The sequence below is a fragment of the Oncorhynchus mykiss genome, chromosome 17, assembly GCF_057628025.1.
Source record: "Oncorhynchus mykiss isolate SJ-2025 chromosome 17, ASM5762802v1, whole genome shotgun sequence".
In the NCBI taxonomy this organism is placed as follows: Eukaryota; Metazoa; Chordata; class Actinopteri; order Salmoniformes; family Salmonidae; genus Oncorhynchus; species Oncorhynchus mykiss.
The window spans coordinates 19,184,212-19,205,607 of NC_143038.1; the positions used below are offsets into that span (position 1 = coordinate 19,184,212).

Below are 21,396 nucleotides of genomic sequence, written 5' to 3' on the forward strand. Positions count from 1 at the left end.
GGGGGCTGAATCATTTTGCACGCCCAATTTTTCAGTTTTTGATTTGTTAAAAAAGTTTGAAATATCCAATAAATGTCGTTCCACTTCATGATTGTGTCCCACTTGTTGTTGATTCTTCACAAAAAAATACAGTTTTATATCTTTATGTTTGAAGCCTGAAATGTGGCAAAAGGTCGCAAAGTTCAAGGGGGCCGAATACTTTCGCAAGGCACTGTATATGCTTTCATTTTGAAGGTTGTCAAAGTCATTTTGTAAGTGGATTCATATAATATTTTACATGTGCATATATAGCCAACTGAGGCAAACAATAAGCAACACGGTATGAATAGGTGATCTAATGAACAGCTAATACATGCCATTCACCCCATGTGTCTGTGTTACTGGTGTGTTTTTTGTTGTTGTTACATGTGCATTCTACATTTTACATACATGTCACTTCTCTTTCTTTTCTTCACAGTAGTTACCTGGCAAGAATATAGTTACTTGACATGCATCACATTTGGATAGACAGTACCCAAACACATACTGGTATAGCAGGGGTACTCAACTCTCACCCTACGAATCAAATCAAATCAAATGTTATTTGTCACATACACATGGTTAGCAGATGTTAATGCGAGTGTAGCGAAATGCTTGTACTTCTAGTTCCAACAATGCAGTAATAACCAACAAGTAATCTAGCTAACAATTCCAAAACTACTACCTTATAGACACAAGTGTAAGGGGATAAAGAATATGTACATAAAGATATATGAATGAGTGATGGTACAGAGCAGCATAGGCAAGATACAGTAGATGGTATTGAGTACAGTATATACATATGAGATGAGTATGTAAACAAAGTGGCATAGTTAAAGTGGCTAGTGATACATGTATTACATAAAGATGCAGTAGATGATAGAGTCCAGTATATACGTATACATATGAGATTAATAATGTAGGGTATGTAAACATTATATTAGGTAGCATTGTTTAAAGTGGCTAGTGATATATTTTACATCATTTCCCATCAATTCCCATTATTAAAGTGGCTGGAGTTGAGTCAGTGTGTTGGCAGCAGCCACTCAATGTTAGTGGTGGCTGTTTAACAGTCTGATGGCCTTGAGATGGAAGCTGTTTTTCAGTCTCTCGGTCCCAGCTTTGATGCACCTGTACTGACCTCGCCTTCTGGATGATAGCGGGGTGAACAGGCAGTGGCTCGGGTGGTTGTTCTTTATGGCCTTCCTGTGACATCGGGTGGTGTAGGTGTCCTGGAGGACAGGTAGTTTGCCCCCGGTGATGCGTTGTGCAGACCTCACTACCCTCTGGAGAGCCTTACGGTTGTGGGCGGAGCAGTTGCCGTACCAGGCGGTGATACAGCCCGACAGGATGCTCTCGATTGTGCATCTGTAGAAGTTTGTGAGTGCTTTTGGTGACAAGCTGAATTTCTTCAGCCTCCTGAGGTTGAAGAGGCGCTGCTGCGCCTTCTTCACGATGCTGTCTGTGTGGGTGGACCAATTCAGTTTGTCTGTGATGTGTACGCCGAGGAACTTAAAACTTACTACCTTCTCCACTACTGTTCCATCGATGTGGATAGGGGGGTGTTCCCTCTGCTGTTTCCTGAAGTCCACAAACGAGGTCCGGAGCCTGCTGGTTTTCTGTTCTAGATGATAATTAATTGCACCCACCTGGTGTCCCAGGTCTTAATCAGTCCCTGATTACATGGTAACAATGAAAAAATGCAGTGGAACTGGCATCAAGGTCCAGAGTTGAGTTTGAGGGCTGTACAGTATAAATGATCTATCATGTTTTTTTTTCATTACTATTATACAATATGAACTTTTAAACCCCACCCCTCAGCTACTCTCAGTCCATCCCACCCATCTCCATAAACCACCTTCTTTTGATTTCCATGTGTCATATATTTTTCAACTTTTATATTGTTGATTGATTTGACTATGTCTTTCCAAATCTCCCAACAGTGCTATTTGTAGGGTTCATTTTAGGTAAATGTGATTTTTCAGCCATTCAATAACCTGTGACCAGAAACAAGCCACGTACTAGCAATACCAGAATCAGTGATCTAATGAGTCTGTCTCTTTACAGCAAAATCTGCAGAGCTGAGATGGTTGTATGCACCCTATACATCAGTGTTACTTATACATTTCATGAACTATACAGTAAGTGGGAGAAAAAGTGCCTACCAGTATGTACAAGGCATCTTCAGAGCTCTTCTCATACTCCTTAATGGTGGAAAACACAGAGAGGACCAGACAGGAGAAGACCAGCAGAAAACTGTGGATAACAAGATAAGATAAAACATATTAAGGTCAATCTGTACCATGTCCAATCCAATCAAAATACACTTCAATTACAAATAGTCTTCTGTCTCCACCACTACTATAAGTACCCCTATATACCACAGGCAAGTCAATAAACCTGCAAGTAATACCAATTTCACACAGAGAGGTCTGATGGGGTTTCAGAGGCTTAACAAATTCAATTGATTAATATGGAATTGCTGAGCTTCACTGTATCCCTCTCCCAAGTCATGAAGAGACATATGAGCTATTGTAGGAGACACAAGAGATTAGTCTGACAGTAGACGGTTAGGAACCCAAGAGGGTTTGAGTCCTATAGATCAGAGCTGGGGAGGAGGGAAAAAGTCAATATATTGACAGATGTCATTTTTCAATATTTGGTGAAATAGATTTAAATGGTGAGTAGTGGGTGTTACAGTAGACAGTGATGTGAAGGTCGGGGTCGGGGTTGGGGTTGGGGCAAGGGGGAGACAAGGACATTTGAGGAGAGGAAGCTAAACTGAAAAAGGCAAAGGAAATAAAATAAGAAAAATATTGAAGACAGAATGGGTATTTCCAGAGTACTAGACCACAGGTGTAGAACTTTCTGGTAAAATAAATACATCGTGAAACGTCCACGTCTGTTTCGGGATATTACAACAAAAAGTTATGACAAACACCGACATTGTTTTCTTTCCCCCCAGACGTCATTACACTCGCGATAGTACAGCAGAATATGTACTGCATATGTACTAACCCTAACCCTAACCTTCTTTTTTTTACCACACTGCGCTCCTCAGCTCCGTTTAGTCAACAACAACAAAAATAAATAAATGTGCCTAGGGCGACCAGTGGTGCTTTCACCTTATGCAGATCTAAGCTTTCCATAAACACATATTAAACCAAAATGGATCCAAAATAGAGGCCCCCACCCCATAACAATTGCAATTAACTTTCCCATTACTCGTTGACACTGCTTTGGCAGATACAGTGTCTTGCGAAAGTGTTCACCCCTCTTGGCATTTTTCCTAATTTGTTGCCTTACAACCTGGAAATAAAATGGACTTTTGGGGGATTAGTATCATTTCACTTACACAACATGCCTTCCACTTTGAAGTTGCAATATATTTTCTCTTGTGAAACAAACAAGAAGACTAAAAAAACATAACACTTAAGTCAATACTTTGTACAGCCACCTTTAGCAGCAATTACAGCTGCAAGTCTCTTGTGGTATGACTCTATAAGCTTGGCACATCTAGCCACTGGGAGTTTTGCCCATTCTTCAAGGCAAAACTGCTCCAGCTCCTTCAAGTTGGATGGGTTCTGCTGATGTACAGCAATCTTTAAGTCATACCACAGATTCTCAATTGGATTTAGGTCTGGGCTTTGACTAGGCCATTCCAAGATATTTAAATGTTTCCATTAAACCCTCAGGTGTTGCTTTAGCAGTCTGCTTAGGGTCATTGTCCTGCTGGAAGGTGAACCTCTGTCCCAGTCTCAAATCTCTGGAAGAATGAAACAGGTTTCCCTCAAAAATGTCCCTGTATTTAGCGCCATCCATCATTCCTTCAATTCTGACCAGTTTCCCAGTCCCGGCAGATGAAAAACATCCCCACAGCATGACGCTACCACCACATGGATGGGATTCTCGGGGTGATGAGAGGTGTTGGGTTTGCACCAGACATAGAGTTTTCCTTGATGGCCAAAAAGCTCAATTTTAGTCTCATCTGACCAGAGTACATTCTTTCATATGTTTAGGGAGTCTCCCACATGCCTTTTGGCGAACACCAAACATGTTTGCTTATTTTTGTCTGGACACTTCTGTAAAGCCCAGCTCTGTGGAGTGTACGGCTTAAAGTGGTCGTATGAACAGATACTCCAATCTCTGCTGTTGAGCTTTGCAGCTCCTTCAAGTCCTCTCTTGGCAGGTTTGTAGTGGTGCCATATTCTTTCCATTTTTTAATAATGGATTTAATGGTGCTCCGTGAGATGTTCAAAGATTTTGATATTTTATTTATAACCCAACCCTGATCTGACTTCTCCACAACTTTGTCCATGACCTGTTTGGAGAGCTCCTTGGTCTTCATGGTGCCACTTGCTTGGTGGTGCCCCTTGCTTAGTGGTGTTGCAGACTCTGGGGCCTTTTAGAACAGGTGCATATATACTGGGATCATGTGACACTTAAATAAAGTCCGCCTGTTTGCAATCTAACTAATTATGTGGCTTCTGAAGGTAATTGGTTGCAGCAGATCTTATTTAGGGGCTTCATAGCAAAGGGGGTGAATACATATGCACGCACCATTTTTCAGTTTTTCATTTTTTTTATAGTTTTTGAAAAAAGTATTTAAAAATGTTTTTAACTTCATCAATTTGGACTATTTTGTGTATGCCCATTATATGAAATTCAAATAAAAATGACAGGTTGTAATGCAACAAAATAGGAAAAACGCCAAAGGGGGTGAATACTTTTGCAAGGCACTGCAGCTGCTACTTTGAAGGTTTTCCTTTCAGTGATAGAATCTTCTGGCCAGTATCAGTCAATACACTTATTGTAAGTTGCTCTGAAGACTTTCTAAGAGCGTGACTTCATTGTAAAATGTCATATGACTTCATTGTAAAATGTCATATGACTTCATTGTAAAATGTCATATCCTTCAAGGACATTGAGCGAGAAATCTGCTAGGAAGTATCTATTATGACTGACAATGTCATTTGACTTCATTGTAAAATGTCATATGACTTCATTGTAAAATGTCATATGACTTCATTGTAAAATGTCAAATGACTTCATTGCAAAATGTCATATGACTTCATTGTAAAATGTCATATCCTTCAAGGACATTGAGCGAGAAATCTGCTAGGAAGTATCTATTATGACTGACAATGCTTGCCTTGGCACATCGACGTGTGACACAAAACATTACAAACCAGGTAAATGGATACTTGCTCGTCACCATGACAGAGGCAGAGTCCCAAAAGGCATCCTATTCCCAGATTTATAGTGAACTATATAGGGAATAACGTGCAAATTGGGATGTAACCATATAGTACAGCCAGTGCTCTAGCAAGCACATGGTCGCTGCAAGACGATTCATTAGGCCTCCCGATAGGTCACTCGACTACTCGGAAACAGTTGTCGGGTATGTCGTTAAAAAAATCCCACGTTAGTGTGTTTACAGTGTCACCATTTGAAAAATAAACTGATGAATCATTGGATGAGCAGTGCTATGTCAAGGACGACTAGAGAAAAAAAAAAGTTAGAACACTAGTTAAAACCTGTACATATAATAAATTTTTTATAAGACTGTATGAACATTTACAATGGCTTGTAATAACTATTATGTGTTATGTTTATATGTAGCAACATTTCAACTGAATCAAAAATGCCTGCAGGCTAGGAGACCTGGGTTCAAGACCCACAAAGGGTGGTGCAATGTAACTGTTGGCTACAAAACATTTAAAAACCGAAGATAGTAATTACTTGATCTTTAGAAACACTTGTTTTGGGATTTCCATATTTGAACCATACAGTGGATCAGTTTACAGTGTGGGTCAATTCAGATAGAAGTGCAACTGAATACAGACATAGTGAACACTGTATTAAATGACTCCAGATGAGAAGAGATATCTCCTCTAATTTTAGCCCATTGATTCTGAACAGATGACATTGGTTGACATGAGGGCACTGGAAACAGGAAACAGCAAATTGGATGTCCTTGACCCGGAGTGCACTGAGTACACCAAGGTGGTCACCTTCTCCTGGTCGTATTCATTAGGGCACACCGTAACAAACTGTTTTGCACGGTAAAAAGGAAACAAGCGTCTTATTGGGCAAGTTCAGGTAGTTTCGATTCCATGTTTCAGTCTGTTTGCTTCCGTTTGGTGCCTATTAAGAATCTTACATTTGTCTTTGAAAACACTGTCTACTGTATGGACCACAACCAAGAAGATAGAGGCTTGGATGTGAAACATCAAATAACTTGGCACAGATGCTGGATGCTAAGTGCAATTACACTAATAAAATCAAAAGATAATGGATCGGTGCACTGCCGTCATTGATAAACAGATCCTTTAAAAAAAAAATCATGACCAGCCAGACCAATTCATGTCTCCCCTGAAAAAGAGATACTGTGGCTTTACCATTCTCCAGAAGTGCACACTCGTTCACTCCCCTTCAAGCATTTAAAAGCCTTAGCTTGTTGCAAGTTTAGCTGGAGGGAGATAATAGGAATATAGCCTAAAGCTCTATAGGCCATGCTCTGTTTCATGTCTGGGCCTGCTCCTCTGTAAAGGATGACTAACAGGGTTTTAACGGATGGGGCCTTTCCTTTTGTATCGCTTATCTCTGCCTTAGCGTATTAGTCAGGGTCCTAGAGAATGGTCTTTCTTTCTCTCTCTCTCTCTCTCTCTCCCTCCCTCCTTTTATTTATTTATTTTTTTCTCCCTCTTTCGGTCTTGTTTTCTCTCCCTCTCTATCTCCCCTCTCTGTTATCTTTCACCAGGCTCTGGTCATTGATAAACCACTTCCTCTGGCTGTTTCTGAAGTAGTAGAAGGCTGTTCTTTCTCTCTCACAGTGCCGGTGGGGTGAGCTAAAGTAAGCAGTCACGCCCTCTCGCCTCGGGCTCAGACAGATTCTGCCAGACAGGCTGGAAGAAATACAGCCCACTCAGCAGCAGCAACAGAATCAGTACCGTGGCAGCAACAGCAGTAGCACAGGGAGTACAAGGATCAGGAGCCAGAGGAAAAGCCTGGCCTGTTTCAGACCTGCTCCACTCCATCCCTGCCAGCCCCGAGGGGAGAGGTGGGGGGGGCAAGGGGAGAAAGAGAGAGAAAAAAAGAGAGTGAGTGCACTCCACACAAGCCCCCACAGTGCTCCAGTTCCAGTCCTCCAGCTAGGAGCTCGGGGGACCAAAAACAATATTTCAACTCAACGCACCAAAAAAATAACAGACAGCTGAAAATCCATTACCCCCTCAGCAGGGTAGCCCTGCAGTGTTGTCTCACTTTGGTTTGTGTGTGTGTGTGTGTGTGTGTGTGTGTGTGTGTGTGTGTGTGTGTGTGTGTGTGTGTGTGTGTGTGTGTGTGTGTGTGTGTGTGTGTGTGTGTGTGTGTGTGTGTGTGTGTGTGTCTTTGTGTCTTCCGCCCATTAATGTGTTTGTGTGTGTCTGTGCACAAATATGTCGGCACAAATACGTGTGTATTCACATGTGTGCGTGTATCAAATGAAATTGTATTGGTCACATACACTTATTTAGCAGATGTTAATAAGGGTATAGTGAAATGCTTGTGTTCCTATTTCCAACAGTGCAGTAGTATCTAAGAAATCACACAAATCTAATAGTCAAATGATGGAATAAAGAAATATACAAATAATAGATTGAGCATAGGTGTGTTTGTTTTTAGTCATCCCAGACATCAATTTCGCCCTGTGACACTGTCTGTGGTTAAGCAGGTGACTGGTGAAGCAGCAATCAATTACTGCAGCCACAGCCACAAGCTCCTGGCTGAGTCCCCTCAGTAAGCCGAGCACTTCTCCGCCGCAATGTGCCATGCAAATGAGTTCATGGAAAAGCTCTCTCCATCAGGGAATACGAGCGTCGTGTCAGGTTAAAGGTTTGCGCTCCCATCTTAGCACAGCGACTCTGGCGAAGCCTTTGATTGGATTTGAGGACACCGAGCTAATTGGTGCCACCGCCAACGTTTCTGTCTGAAGTATTTTTGTACATGTCGAACACAGCCCGGTTTAAAATGGAGGCCCGCTTTGAACTCCGAGGGAGTGTTGCTCGCTGGAGCGATCGATCGGCTAGGTTTGGTGCTGTGAGGTTGTTGTAGCATAAGCCGGAAGGTGGAAATGGAGAACGTGGTAGTGAACTGTTTAATCTGATGGTCAAAGACTAACATGGGGAGGATTCATGAAAACAAAGCACTCTGTACATTGAATCGAACGCTAGTTGTACGATAGGTTTGTTTTGGAAAGTGTTGTAGTATCAAGATGCATTAGGTGTACAGTGTATATATATATACAGTGGGGCAAAAAAGTATTTAGTCAGCCACCAATTGTGCAAGTTCTCCCACTTAAAAAGATGAGAGAGGCCTGTTTCATCATAGGTACACTTCAACTATGACAGACAAAATGAGAAAAGAAATCCAGAAAATCACATTGTAGGATTTTTTATGAATTTATTTGCAAATTATGGTGGAAAATAAGTATTTGGTCACCTACAAACAAGCAAGATTTCTGGCTCTCACAGACCTGTGAGATCTGTTCCCAAGAACTGTATTTCCACCCATAAGAGAGAGACACATGATGATATGCAAATGTGTGCAAGGTTCGAAATTAGTACATTTTAATCAAATATTATATCTGTTTGGGCTTCTTGCGGTCAATTTGCAGTTTACAAATTATTTGTCATTATGTTCCGGCCCCCCGACCATGCGCTCAAGAAAGAAATCATCCCATCTAGTTGATGATCTCTAATATATACTGAACAAAAATATAAACACAACATGTAAAGCGTTGGTCCCATTTTTCATGAGCTGAAATAAAAGTTCCCAAAAAAGCTCCATGTGCACAAAATTGTTTACATCCCTGCTAGTGAGCATTTCTCCTTTGCCAAGATAATCCATCAACCTGGCAGGTGTGGCATATAAAGAATCTGATTAAACAGCGTGATCATTTCATAGGTGCACCTTGTAATGGGGACAATAAAAGGGAGCCTCTCCATCAATAAAATGTGCCGTTTTGTTACACAACACAATGCCACAGAGATCTCATGTTTTGAGGGAGCGTGCAATTGGCATGCTGACTGCAGGAATATCCACCAGAGCTGTTGCCCGAGAATTGAATGTTAATTTCTCTACCATAAGCTGCCTCCAACGTTGTTTTAGAGAATTTGCCAGTACATCCAACCGGCCTCACAACTGCAGACCACGTGTAATCATGCCAGCCCAGGACCTTCACATCTGGCTTCTTCACCTGCGGGATCAACTGGGAAGGGGGAGAGGGGGTGCTGAGGAGTTGTTTTTTTCCTGTAATAAAGCCCTTTTGTGGGGAAAAACTAATTCTGATTGGTTGGACCTGGCTCCTAAGTGGGTGGGCTTCTGCCCAGTCATTTGAAATCCATAGATTAGGGCTTAATGAATTTATTTAAATTGACTGATTTCCTTCTATGAACTGTAACTCTGTAAAATTGTTGAAATTGTTGCGTTTATATATTTTTTCAATATATGTTGTGACATGGATCAATGTTGTCTGGCATTCCCTAAGCTATAAGAGCAAAAACCTTGAGGTGATGTGCATTTGAGGTGTGTGTGTGCCCTCTCCTTGACACGGCCACCTCTGAGGACAGAGGGGCATTATTACATCCCATGACAAGGCTGTCATCAATATTCAGGCTTGTCTTGACCTCTCTGACCATATGATGTTAATATCAACAACAATCAATATTGATTGAGGCTTCTGACTACACTTAAAGGAACATTTGTTTGTATTTGTTAGTGGTATTTGTTTCACTAGTCACTCGTCCAAAAATGTTGAGAAAAAATTGACTAATGGAACAAATATCAAAAGATTTTGGAGTTTTCCTTTAAGGGAAAACAGTATGCCTTTTTCCCAAACTACACCCTATTTCCTACATAGTGTACTACTTATGACTAAGGCCAATAGGGCTTGGGTCAAAAGAAGGGCACTTTGTAGGTAACAGGGTGTCATTTGGGATGTAAAGTATGACTAAGACAATGGAGGTTAAAACCAAAACAGGAAAAGTTCTGAAAATACCTCCATGAAAATGGAATCATGCTGTTACAAATAACAGTCTTAGAAAAACCAAATGGCCAAGAACATTGTAGAGAAATTAATCAAAATTATATAATCAAAATTATATATATATAAAAAATGTAACTTTTAGTGATATCTCAAATTACTGGTTAAAAATAACTCGGTGAATCCCACCGAGTCATGACACTCCATTTCAGAACTCTTTAATTTACTGAGAATATTGCCTTCTACTCACTTCCTGAGCATACAGCCGTCTGTCTATAAGTGTGATATCATTTATTCCAATGGGAAAAACACTGTGTAAATAAATAATACCATCCATCCAGATACTTTAGTAATTCTACTCTGTGATAAACATATTCATATTCAAAACTCATTAGTCAACAGTCCTCGAGCATTCACACCCCCTTCATCTGTAAGCAGCTGGTCGGAGATTGAGGGATGGCTTAAAGATATTCTAAAGGGAAGCAGACTGTTTTATATTCCGAGCATGCTGAAGTACTCTCGGGCTCGTGAATCTACAAAACACCTCAGATGTGGCTGGCCATGGAGTGCACTCTGTGTTTGAATAGACAATCAGCTGTGGGGTCAACATTGAGGTGTGTGTATGGGTGCAGGGTAAGTTACTTTCTAAATGTAAATATGTTACAGTTACTAGTTACCTGTCCAAAATGTTAAATCTCCAATCTCCATAATGTAATCTGATTACTTTCAGTTAATTTTGCATTACTCTTAAAAGGCATTACAAGGAGACAAAACGGATCCATCAAATGCATTTTTGTGTAATCAGAGTGGTCTCTGAGTTGTCGTCAAACCCGCTATTTCCTGACAAACCTGGGAATGTCACTCTAAAGCATACACATATGTCTGGATATGATTAGAGCTTTTATCAACATGAAAATTCAAGCCTGATGCAACCTGAGCCCTACATTAAAGACATTTTATGAGGCAAAGCCCAAATAATTTCGCTGATACTGTATCCAATACTGTCACGACTCCGACCGAAGGACACTCCCCTTCCCGTTCGGGTGGCGCTCGGCGGTCGTCGTCGCCGGCCTACTAGCTGCCACTGATTATTTCCTCCCCCTCCTTATGTGTTTATTGAGTGCACCTGTTTTGAGTTAGGTAGTTAGTAGTAAGGCTTTATTAGTCAGCCGGCCCGCATGGTTCCTTGTGCGGGATTAATTATTGTGACCGTCGGTTTGGTGTACTTGTGTGCACGTCTATGGGTTTTGCGTTTTCCCATTTTGTGGGGTTTTCCTGGACCGTTTAAGTCCCCCTGTTTGGGGCATTTGTTTGTTCATTTACGCCCTGTGTTTTCGTGAGGGTTGGCTTATTGTTCACCGTTTCTCTGTGCATTAAAATAGCACTCCCCTGAACTCTCTGCTTCCTGCGCCTGACTCCTCACCCACTACACTCAGACCGTTACAAATACATAGGTTATAGGCTCATTACAGACGATAGAAAAACATAAAAGCCCATGATGTGGCTATGCTCTCTTGGGTAAGTACATGAAACAAGCTCCAGTAATATTTTAGAGTGTGGACTGTATTACTGTATTGTATTATTTTATATGGACTGAAATTAAACACGCGATGCTGGTGCAGGCCTTCAAAGTTACAATCCTAGGCTTGCAATTTAGAGTTTAATTTTGAAACATAATATGGTCTATAAAAAATATAAAAAAGTCTGATGCACTATCTTAAATTTTATAATATTTTGCCTAATGTTGTGCGACGTGGGTATTACCTCTTTCTCTCTGTCGTTGCTTCTTTCCTTCCTCGCTCTCAACAGTTATCCTTATCTTCATCACTGTAATGACATGCTTGAATACTATAGGTCTATAAAAAGATGCAGACGGGTTTCTCTTCAAAAAGAGTGATGGGTCAAAATAAATCACTTCTGTTCTATAGCCTATTGCTATTGTGTGTTTTCTCTTCTTTCAAACAGCGAGTTCTTTTGGCTGCTGTATTTAATAAGACATGTCATTTGTGCAGCGCTTTCATTACAGAGGAAAAACAAATACAAATTACAATAAAAACGACGTACATGTAGAATTAAGGCAGGTAAAAATAGCAATAGTAAGGTAGGTGCAAAATACATGTTAGATTGGGATCAGGACTATGAATAAGACTGTAGAGGTGGATTTTAAGGCCTGTTTTAAAATTTCCGATCGATGGAGAGGCTCCGAGATGGTCAGGGAGAGCATTCCATGGGTGAGGAGCAAGGAAGCAGAAGGCTCGGTCCCCCATAGCTCAGAGATGTGTCTTGGGGACTTGAATCAGTAGGGTGTGGCTAGAGCGGAGAGTGCACTGTGGCTCGCTGATTGAGTTGAGGTCGCTGACGTAGGTGAAGCTCGATCCATTCAAGGCATTAAATACAAGCATGAGAATTTTGTAGTCGATCCTGTAGTTGACCGGTAGCCAGTGGAGTTGGCCCAGGATCGGTGTGATGTGGACTGACTTTTTGGTCCTGGTCAGGACCCTAGCAGCACTGTTCTGGATTAGTTGGAGCCTCTGTGGTGATTTGGCAGGGAGGCCCCAAAACAGCACATTGTCAATCCGAGAGCAAATGAAGGCGTGGAGGAGTTTCTCTGCATCTGGTTGGAAAAGTGTGATGGTATATCTTTTAGCTGGATTTTTTATTTTTGTATTTTTATGTGGGCATCGAAGGAGAGAGAAAGATCAAACTTGACTCCTAGGTTGAAGATGACATATGGATGACCTGGCCGTTGATTGTACAGTGGTTGCTCAACTACAAGTTTTGAGATTACGCTGGGGGACTTAGATGTAATTTGTGGTTTAGTATGGTACCCTGCGTCACTGCTTCATTGCTCCAGACAAGCACAAGGGGGAGTTAGAGCACAGATTATACTTTTGGGTCCCAAGGAGCTAATGTGTCTCTAACTGACAATGAACGGGCGACATAAAACCAAATAGAAACTGATATGTGTTCCCGACTTCAAAATTGAATTTCTATTAACTGAATGATGAGGATGAAAAAGGTGATTGAATTTAGAACAATAGTGTAAGAATTGCTATTCGCACACCCTGAAAAATACACTTATTTTTTTGTTACTACTCGTCAGTATTACTTACGAAAACTGGAAAAAGGTTTTTATTCTAAGAGAAACAAAAATGTTCAATAATATTCAATTTATGTGTGGACTGAATATAATTAAGTGATGTCTGCTAAATAATCAAGTCGATGGCGCAGTCATATAGCCTCGGCACCTACATAAAGCTGAGTGACTCATTCATTCACTCTTTGGATCAAAATAAATAAGTACCAACATTCTTTATGATAGTCTTTAATAAAGAAATGTTTTGGTTATCCTGACCTGGACACCATGTATTATAATATCCCATTATGGGCTATTAGCAGGACAATAGACTCTTGCACAAAGTATCAAAATACAGAGAGGTGTTGGCAAGGCAATTGATCAGCATTAAAAACTTTGTGCATGGGGCCTCCTGAGTGGTGCAGTGGTCCAAGACACTTTCGCTCACTTTAGGTAATTTGTAAACAAAATAATCTCCAAAATATAATTATTTTTTAAACAAGCCATAGAAAGTTGGTTGCAATTTCAGTTTAATCCTTAAACTCAAATATACTAATTGATTTTTTAAAAACTTTATTGGCTGTACTAGATTTTCCGTTCCTCCTGAAAGCCCTAATCTACTCACTTAAATTGAGATCCTGTGCATGGTGTTGTTACAGCAAAATCAAAGTGAGGACAATAGGTGATCTTCTGTATACTTATAGTTAGCTGAAAGTCACACCTTTCCAGTACTCCTCACCCTGCCCCTAACTCCACCCTTAACACAGTTACCATTCAAAAAAGAGCTGTTTATCCAAATAAAAATGACATTGTGACCAAAGAGAACAGACAAAATGGACATTGCTTTCGTCAACCAGCTTCTTTCTATGCTGCCACCCACTCCAGGGTTAGGACAGTAACCACCAGAGGACTTGAAAATGAGCCGGAGCTGAGAGGATCACCAAAACTAGAGGTATTTTGGTTTCAGTGCATTTTCTTAAACAAATATGTATATACCCTATCAATGTGTAGTCATACTGTGTAACAAAATTAATAATTAAATAAAGGTTAAAAAAAATGTGCAATTCTAAATAATTGTGTACGAAAAACGGGAATGTGTTTTTGCAGAGCGTACAACCATGCCGACAACCATGCGTGGAGATCAGTGGACAAAGAGCTGGACAGCGGGCCGCACCAAAAAAAATGCATGGTTGCCAAGAAAGCGGTTTGTTTTGCTAGATTCTTAAAATGTGTACACAGCATGTGTGTTAGAGTACTTTTAATTCTTAATTGATCTACCGTTTCTATCATAGGCCACTGTAATCGATGGGGGCTCAGGGCTGTACCATTCTGCTCATCTGATGAAGGTGCACATGGATCAGATTTAAACTTTGAAGACTGAGTCGAGACTGAATCGAGTCATTGAAGGCAGACCAGCAGAAAGAGAAACATTATCTGAGGGTAGAGATACGGGCGGCAGCTGATGCATTGGTCCAGAGCCAGGCTGTATTGGCAGAGAGTCATTCGTCATTGGCAGAGAATCAGGAGGCATTGGCGGAGAGTCAGGCTGAGAATAATGTTTTGAAGAGGGCAAGGAACGAGATGGAGTCACAATCCATGCCAGGCACACCTGTGAGCTCTGGAACTCCACCTCCAACAGTCAACATACCTGGCGGGTTCATCAGGTCGTCGGTTCACACTGACATTTCCATTCCTCTTCTGACAAAATAACTTGACAAACTGCTTACCAGGCACAGCAAGGTCTGTCTGTACCGTTATGCTGTTCTGCTATTCCAAGGATGTGTAACCGAAGCGAGATACCACGAGTGGACACAGAATACCAACTGGGATGGATCCCGGGGCAAATGTGGCTTGCCAGTGAACGTCCAGGTGTTCATCATTAATACTGTGTCTCAGAAGTTTCTGCCCAAGACTGGTGCAACCCGAAAAAGCATTAAAGACAGAGTTAATGAGTACTTGAGGTCACCGAGAAAGTATGGACATGGCCTGCTCTCCCTTATGTAAGAAATTAGGCACTTTACCATGTTTACTACAGTATGTACTGTAGGCTGTTTACTTGTCAGACTGCACAGTAGCCTAATAAACAAATGCAAAAACTATCTTCAATATGCCTTAAATGCTTTATTATCCAAATGTTTAAAGTGTGTGTGTGACCTCATGCAACCGCAAAATGTTGGATAAAGCATATACTGTACAGTATCTCTTCATCAGCATCTGTATTCTTTCGTTAATAAAATAATTATAAAAATACTCTTTCAAAATGCAGATGTTTATTTCGTTATGGATCCATAATGAATTCCTATGGGAATAAATATCACTGAATGACAGAAATATTGGAACAAAGTAGGCTAATGAAGGTAAACAAATAGTTGCTTACTGGAAAATACTCTTTCTAAATTAATGAAAGAGACAGCATTCAGAGGTCAAGACAGCACTGCTCTCAGACAAGCATGGGGACTGGTCTTGATAAATCAAGATTTGCATTTTCCCTGAATCTCGGTTAGACTACAATTAGGGTGTGAAAATGTTAGGACTATTTTGCTCTTACTATAGTAGTGTAGCCTACTCCCGACCAGACACGTTGTTCAGCACCATTATTGGCTATTAGCAGGACAATAGACTCTTGCCAAGAAGGAGGATAAGGGGAGAATTGTATCGTCAAATGTATTTCTTAGTTAGGTTGGCTGTGTCACAACCGGGCTGATTGGGAGTCCTTTAGGGCGGCACACAAATGGCTCAGTGTCATCCAGATTTGCCCAGTGTAGGCAGTCATTGTAAATAAGAATTTGTTCTTAACTGATTTGCCTAGTTAAATAAAGGTCATGTTGTACAGCGCCATATTTTCCTAACAGAAACCCTGAGGGTTTATGTTTTTTTATTTTTATAGAAACACCATAATATTAATCATACTAATAAAGCTAGATTTCTTAAAATGAATCCCATATACTGTGTTCTTACAAAAAAGCTTTTATGAGGTCGCTGATGTAGGATTTTGGTTTCTCTCCCTCTAAAAACAGAAATAGTAAGAATGTCTTGAGGGTCATGTGACGTACAAACGCAATGGTCAGAAGACTCTGAAGCTCCTGCCGATAATTCCTCATTCCAAATTTTGTTGAGGTTATCTACTTCAAGGTTTTATACTTTCTAGTTTAAATGTTGGTGGAAATGTCTGGGGCCAAGAAACATACGGGTTCACCTACCAAAATAGCAAATAAACGCCAGAAAACTGAGGTTACTAATGATGCTTTAGCAATGCCATCTCATTAGCTGAACAAGAGAGGATGAGGTGGTTACACGTGCTGTTGGTGCAGCAATTCAAGGAGTGAAGGAACAAGTTGCTACCTTGCAAGATAAACTGGACACCCATGTGGGATCAGTTTGAGCACTAATAGAAAAAGTGGATCACATTCAAACTGAGGCAAAGGGCCTAAAAAGGGAGGTGAACATCTACATTTCTGAACTTGAGAAGATGCGTTTCAAAATGGCGTCGCTTGAGGAACAAAACAGACGCAATAACGCAAGGGTCACGGGGATTACTACAAACCGGGAGGGAGGTGATGCAATTGCTTTCCTGCAAGAAATGGATTGCGTCACGTGTTACTACTCCGATTCAAATGGAAAGGTCCCACAGGATCTACAACCAAAATGCAAAGAAGGACAACCCCCAGAACATTGTCTTCAAGGTTCTCAGATACCAAGACCGCAATGCTATTCTACAAGGAGTGCGGGAAGCAAGAAAGAATGCGCCCATCCAAGATGCCGGGAGAACCATACGTTTTATGCAGACTACAGTGCCTTCACAAATGAGCGAAGGAAAGCATTTGCAGATGTCCAGAGGGTGTTGTACACGCAGAAAATACCCTATTTTCTGATCTATCCCGTTACCCTGCAACTTACTTTCAACAGACAGCAGGTTGATAAGGAGGCGGAAAATGAAACGGGAGCAACTGGGCGCTAAAGATGCAGTTAACCGGCTAGCTAACGTTTAGTTGACTACTCAACTCTTATATACAGTGGGGAGAACAAGTATTTGATAACCTGCAAAATCGGCAGTGTGTCCTACTTACAAAGCATGTAGAGGTCTGTAATTTTTGATCATAGGTACACTTCAACTGTGAGAGACAGAATCTAAAACAAAAATCCAGAAAATCACATTGTATGATTTTTAAGCAATTCATTTGCATTTTATTGCATGACATAAGTATTTGATACATCAGAAAAGCAGAACGTAATATTTGGTACAGACAACTGCGTTTGCAATTACAGAGATCATACGTTTCCTGTAGTTCTTGACCAGGTTTGCACACACTGCAGCAGGGATTTTGGCCCACTCCTACATACAGACCTTCTCCAGATCCTTCAGGTTTCGGGGCTGTCGCTGGGCAATACGGACTTTCAGCTCCTTCCAAATATTTTCCATTAGGTTCAGGTCTGGAGACTGGCTAGGCCACTCCAGGACCTTGAGATGCTTCTTACGGAGCCACTCCTTAGTTGCCCTGGCTGTGTGTTTCGGGTCGTTGTCATGCTGGAAGACCCAGCCACGACCCATCTTCAATGCTCTTACTGAGGGAAGGAGGTTGTTGGCCAAGATCTCGCAATACATGGCCCCATCCATCCTCCCCTCAATACGGTGCAGTCATCCTGTCCCCTTTGCAGAAAAGCATCCCCAAAGAATGATGTTTCCACCTCCATGCTTCACAGTTGGGGTGGTGTTCTTGGGGTTGTACTCATCCTTCTTCTTCCTCCAAACACGGCGAGTGGAGTTTAGAACAAAAAGCTCTATTTTTGTCTCATCAGACCACATGACCTTCTCCCATTCCTCCTCTGGATCATCCAGATGGTCATTGGCAAACTTCAGACGGGCCTGGACATGCGCTGGCTTGAGCAGGGGGACCTTGCGTGCACTGCAGGATTTTAATCTATGACGGCGTAGTGTGTTACTAATGGTTTTCTTTGAGACTGTGGTCACAGCTCTCTTCAGGTCATTGACCAGGTCCTGCAGTGTAGTTCTGGGCTGATCCCTCACCTTCCTCATGATCGTTGATGCCCCACGAGGTGAGATCTTTCATGGAGCCCCAGACCGAGGGTGATTGACCGTCATCTTGAACTTCTTCCATTTTCTAATAATTGCGCCAACAGTTGTTGCCTTCTCACTAAGCTGCTTGCCTATTGTCCCGTAGCCCATCCCAGCCTTGTGCAGGTCTACAATTGTATCCCTGATGTCCTTACACAGCTCTCTGGTCTTGGCCATTGTGGAGAGGTTGGAGTCTGTTTGATTGAGTGTGTGGACAGGTGTCTTTTATACAGGTAACGAGTTCAAACAGGTGCAGTTAATACAGGTAATGAGTGTAGAACAGGAGGCTTCTTAAAGAAAAACTAACAGGTCTGTGAGAGCCGGAATTCTTACAGGTTGGTAGGTGATCAAATACTTATGTCATGCAATAAAATGCAAATTAATTACTTAAAAATCATACAATGTGATTTTCTGGAATTTTGTTTTAGATTCCGTCTCTCACAGTTGAAGTGTACCTATGATAAAAAAAATGACAGACCTCTACATGCTTTGTAAGTAGGAAAACCTGCAAAATCGGCAGTGTATCAAATACTTGTTCTCCCCGCTGTATCTTTATTTTGGACAGGAACTTCACCTAGTGCCGGGACTGAAAACGGAGGACACTGTCCTTCACTGTTGGAGCTAAGGATTAACATTAGCTGGCTAGTGGAGCTGGAGGCTGGTTTAACCTGTTGACTTTATTTGGGATGCTTTATATGATTTCTTCATTATTATTATTATTATTTAGTACCGGATTACAGAAAATATGGTAATGTTTTCACTGTTTGAACTCTTGGATTTACAGCAATCATCAGACTACCTAACGTTTCAACAACATTTAAATTGAGGTATGTTGAAGTTGGAACGTAATTAGTAGGGTTTGATAGCTTTGGAGGTGATTAACATTCATCACTTCATTGTGTCCCTATTTTCCTAAACCACTGTAGCCAGGTTTTGTTTTCATGTTTGGCTACACAGCTTCACAAGTGTCATTTCGCTTGGTTATATCACCCTGAACTTGTCTACTTTCAAATATTTTTTTGATATGTTGGATAAACTGATTGGAATATATTTTATTTAGGAGGAATAGGCCAGAGTTCTAGAGAACTACAGAGCTGCGTTGTGTGGATGTCACACTTTTCAGAAACAGGGCGGGGGTTCTGGCGGCAGGTGGGGGGAGGGTTCTTAATCTCGGTCACTACTTATCGAAGGTAAATCTAAACCACTTTCAGTTCAACTCGTAATTACCAGGATTGTTTTTGACAATGGTTAAACGGTCTCTTTTATGCCTGAATGTCAGTGGGTTGAATGCAAAAATTAAGAGAACTCAAATGTTTAGACCAAAAATATTGCTATTGCATTCATCCAGTAATCTCATTTGCTTACAGGATAAGGTGTATAAAGTTGCTGCTTCGACTAGTGGAGCCTCTAAGTCCAAAGGCGTGGTTATTTTGATAAAAAGGAATTTAAACTTTAGTTATCGAAAAGACTAGCAAAGATACTTCAGGCCGCTTAGCTTACATTTACAAGTCTATATATGGCAAGAAAGTAGCATTTGTGTCTATCTATGCACCCGCTGTTTTTGAGGAGAGCATTTTCCCTGGGCTTACATGAGAATTGTTATCACTTTCGGAGTACGAAATTGGTCATAGGGGCAGATATGAATGCAGTTTGCAATCTCAAACTTGATAGATCCACGTAAACGTTTTCACATGCCCATCAATCAGCATCATTAGCGTTGAACGCAATGACGGAACATCTCAATCATCTCTGATGTGTGGCGAGTTCAGAATCCGGGCATCAAAGATTACACCTGCTTTTCTGCATATCACAAATCATACTCTAGAATTGATTGTTTTCTATTCTCACGTACTCTAAGTATGTGCGTCGCGCCAATGCAAATGGTGCCTGTCACGCTTTCAGATCATAATCCCAAGGTTACTCAAGTGGATGTGAGCTTTAAGGTAAATAAAACATACGACCCTTCTTCAAAACGAATTGTTCGTGGCTGAATTTCAAGCCAAAGTAGTTGAATTCTTAGCAAAATAATTCTGCCCTTGAACAAGGCAGTTAACCCACTGTTCCTAGGCCATCATTGAAAATAAGAATTTGTTCTTAACTGACTTGCCTAGTTAAATAAAGGTAAAATGTAAACATTTAAAAAACAAAGGACTCTGTAGAGGACCCAAGGTTTACATGGATGGCTACTGAAGGGTTTATCAGAGACTTTACATATTATTTTGCATCTCACCTCAATAAAGCCAAGAATCACAGAATCAAGTTGTTGGAAAAAAAATTGAATCACTTGAACAGATCCTGAAAAGGAATTACTCAAATTATGTCAGCAATGATTTTAGGGTGTTTAAACTGGAACTGAATGATTTAATAAGGAGGTGAGCTGAGTTCATCATGCATAGAGTGAGGCAGAACTATTATTTTAATGGGAGAAAACCAAGCAGGCTTCTAGCCTTAAAATTGAAACAAAGTGAATCTTGTACTTCTAAAAAATCTATTCAATCACCAGTTAAAGGTTTACTTTCTCATCCACAGGAAATGAATGCAACATTTCAGTCTTTTTACCAGGAGTTATATAAACCTTCTATCCAGTTTGAACCAGACAACTGCAAGCAGTTTTTAGATAATCTTGATTTGCCCTTATTGGAGGAGATGCAATCTGCGGATCGGGGCCGACCCATCTCATTAGAGGAACTGGAGTCAGCACTGAAAGGTGCTAAAAGGGTAAATCACCTGGCCCGGATGGCATTCCACCTGAGCTGTTACAACATTTTTGGGACATTTTAGGACCAGTATTTTTGGAGTCAATTCATTCGGCCATCGACAAGGGTTAAAAAAAAAAAATATATATATATATATATATATATATATTAACCTCTCTACTGCCAAAGAAAGGGAAAGATAACACAGACTGTGCAAATTATTGTCCGATATCTTTAATTAATTCGGACCAAAAATGTTGTTTAAAAGTATTGGAGTTACTTACGGATGGAAAAGTATTTGGATCAAAGTCGATTCACATGGACCTGTCAGGTTTTATGAAAGGTCGCCTTGCAGCTGACAATTAATGCACGATTAATGCATGTAGTACATGAACCACAACAGCTGGACACACCGTGTGCTGTGTTGTCTAGATGCTGAGAAGGCTTTTGACAGGCTTCAATGGCAGTACTTGTGGGCTGTTTTGGAAAAAATTGGTTTGGGAAATAA

The 21,396-nt window shown here is 40.9% G+C and overlaps 1 protein-coding gene across 5 annotated transcripts in view; it reads right to left on the reverse strand.

The window, feature by feature from the left end:
* Positions 1 to 21,396, reverse strand: part of LOC110493908 (potassium voltage-gated channel subfamily KQT member 2) — an 86,781-nt gene that overhangs the window by 54,402 nt on the left and 10,983 nt on the right. For all 5 annotated transcript variants that reach the window (XM_036949899.2, XM_036949902.2, XM_036949900.2 and 2 more), the window contains exon 2: positions 2,184 to 2,274. In XM_036949899.2, coding sequence (XP_036805794.2) covers positions 2,184 to 2,274 — 91 coding nt within the window. The remainder of the gene's footprint in view (positions 1 to 2,183; positions 2,275 to 21,396) is intronic.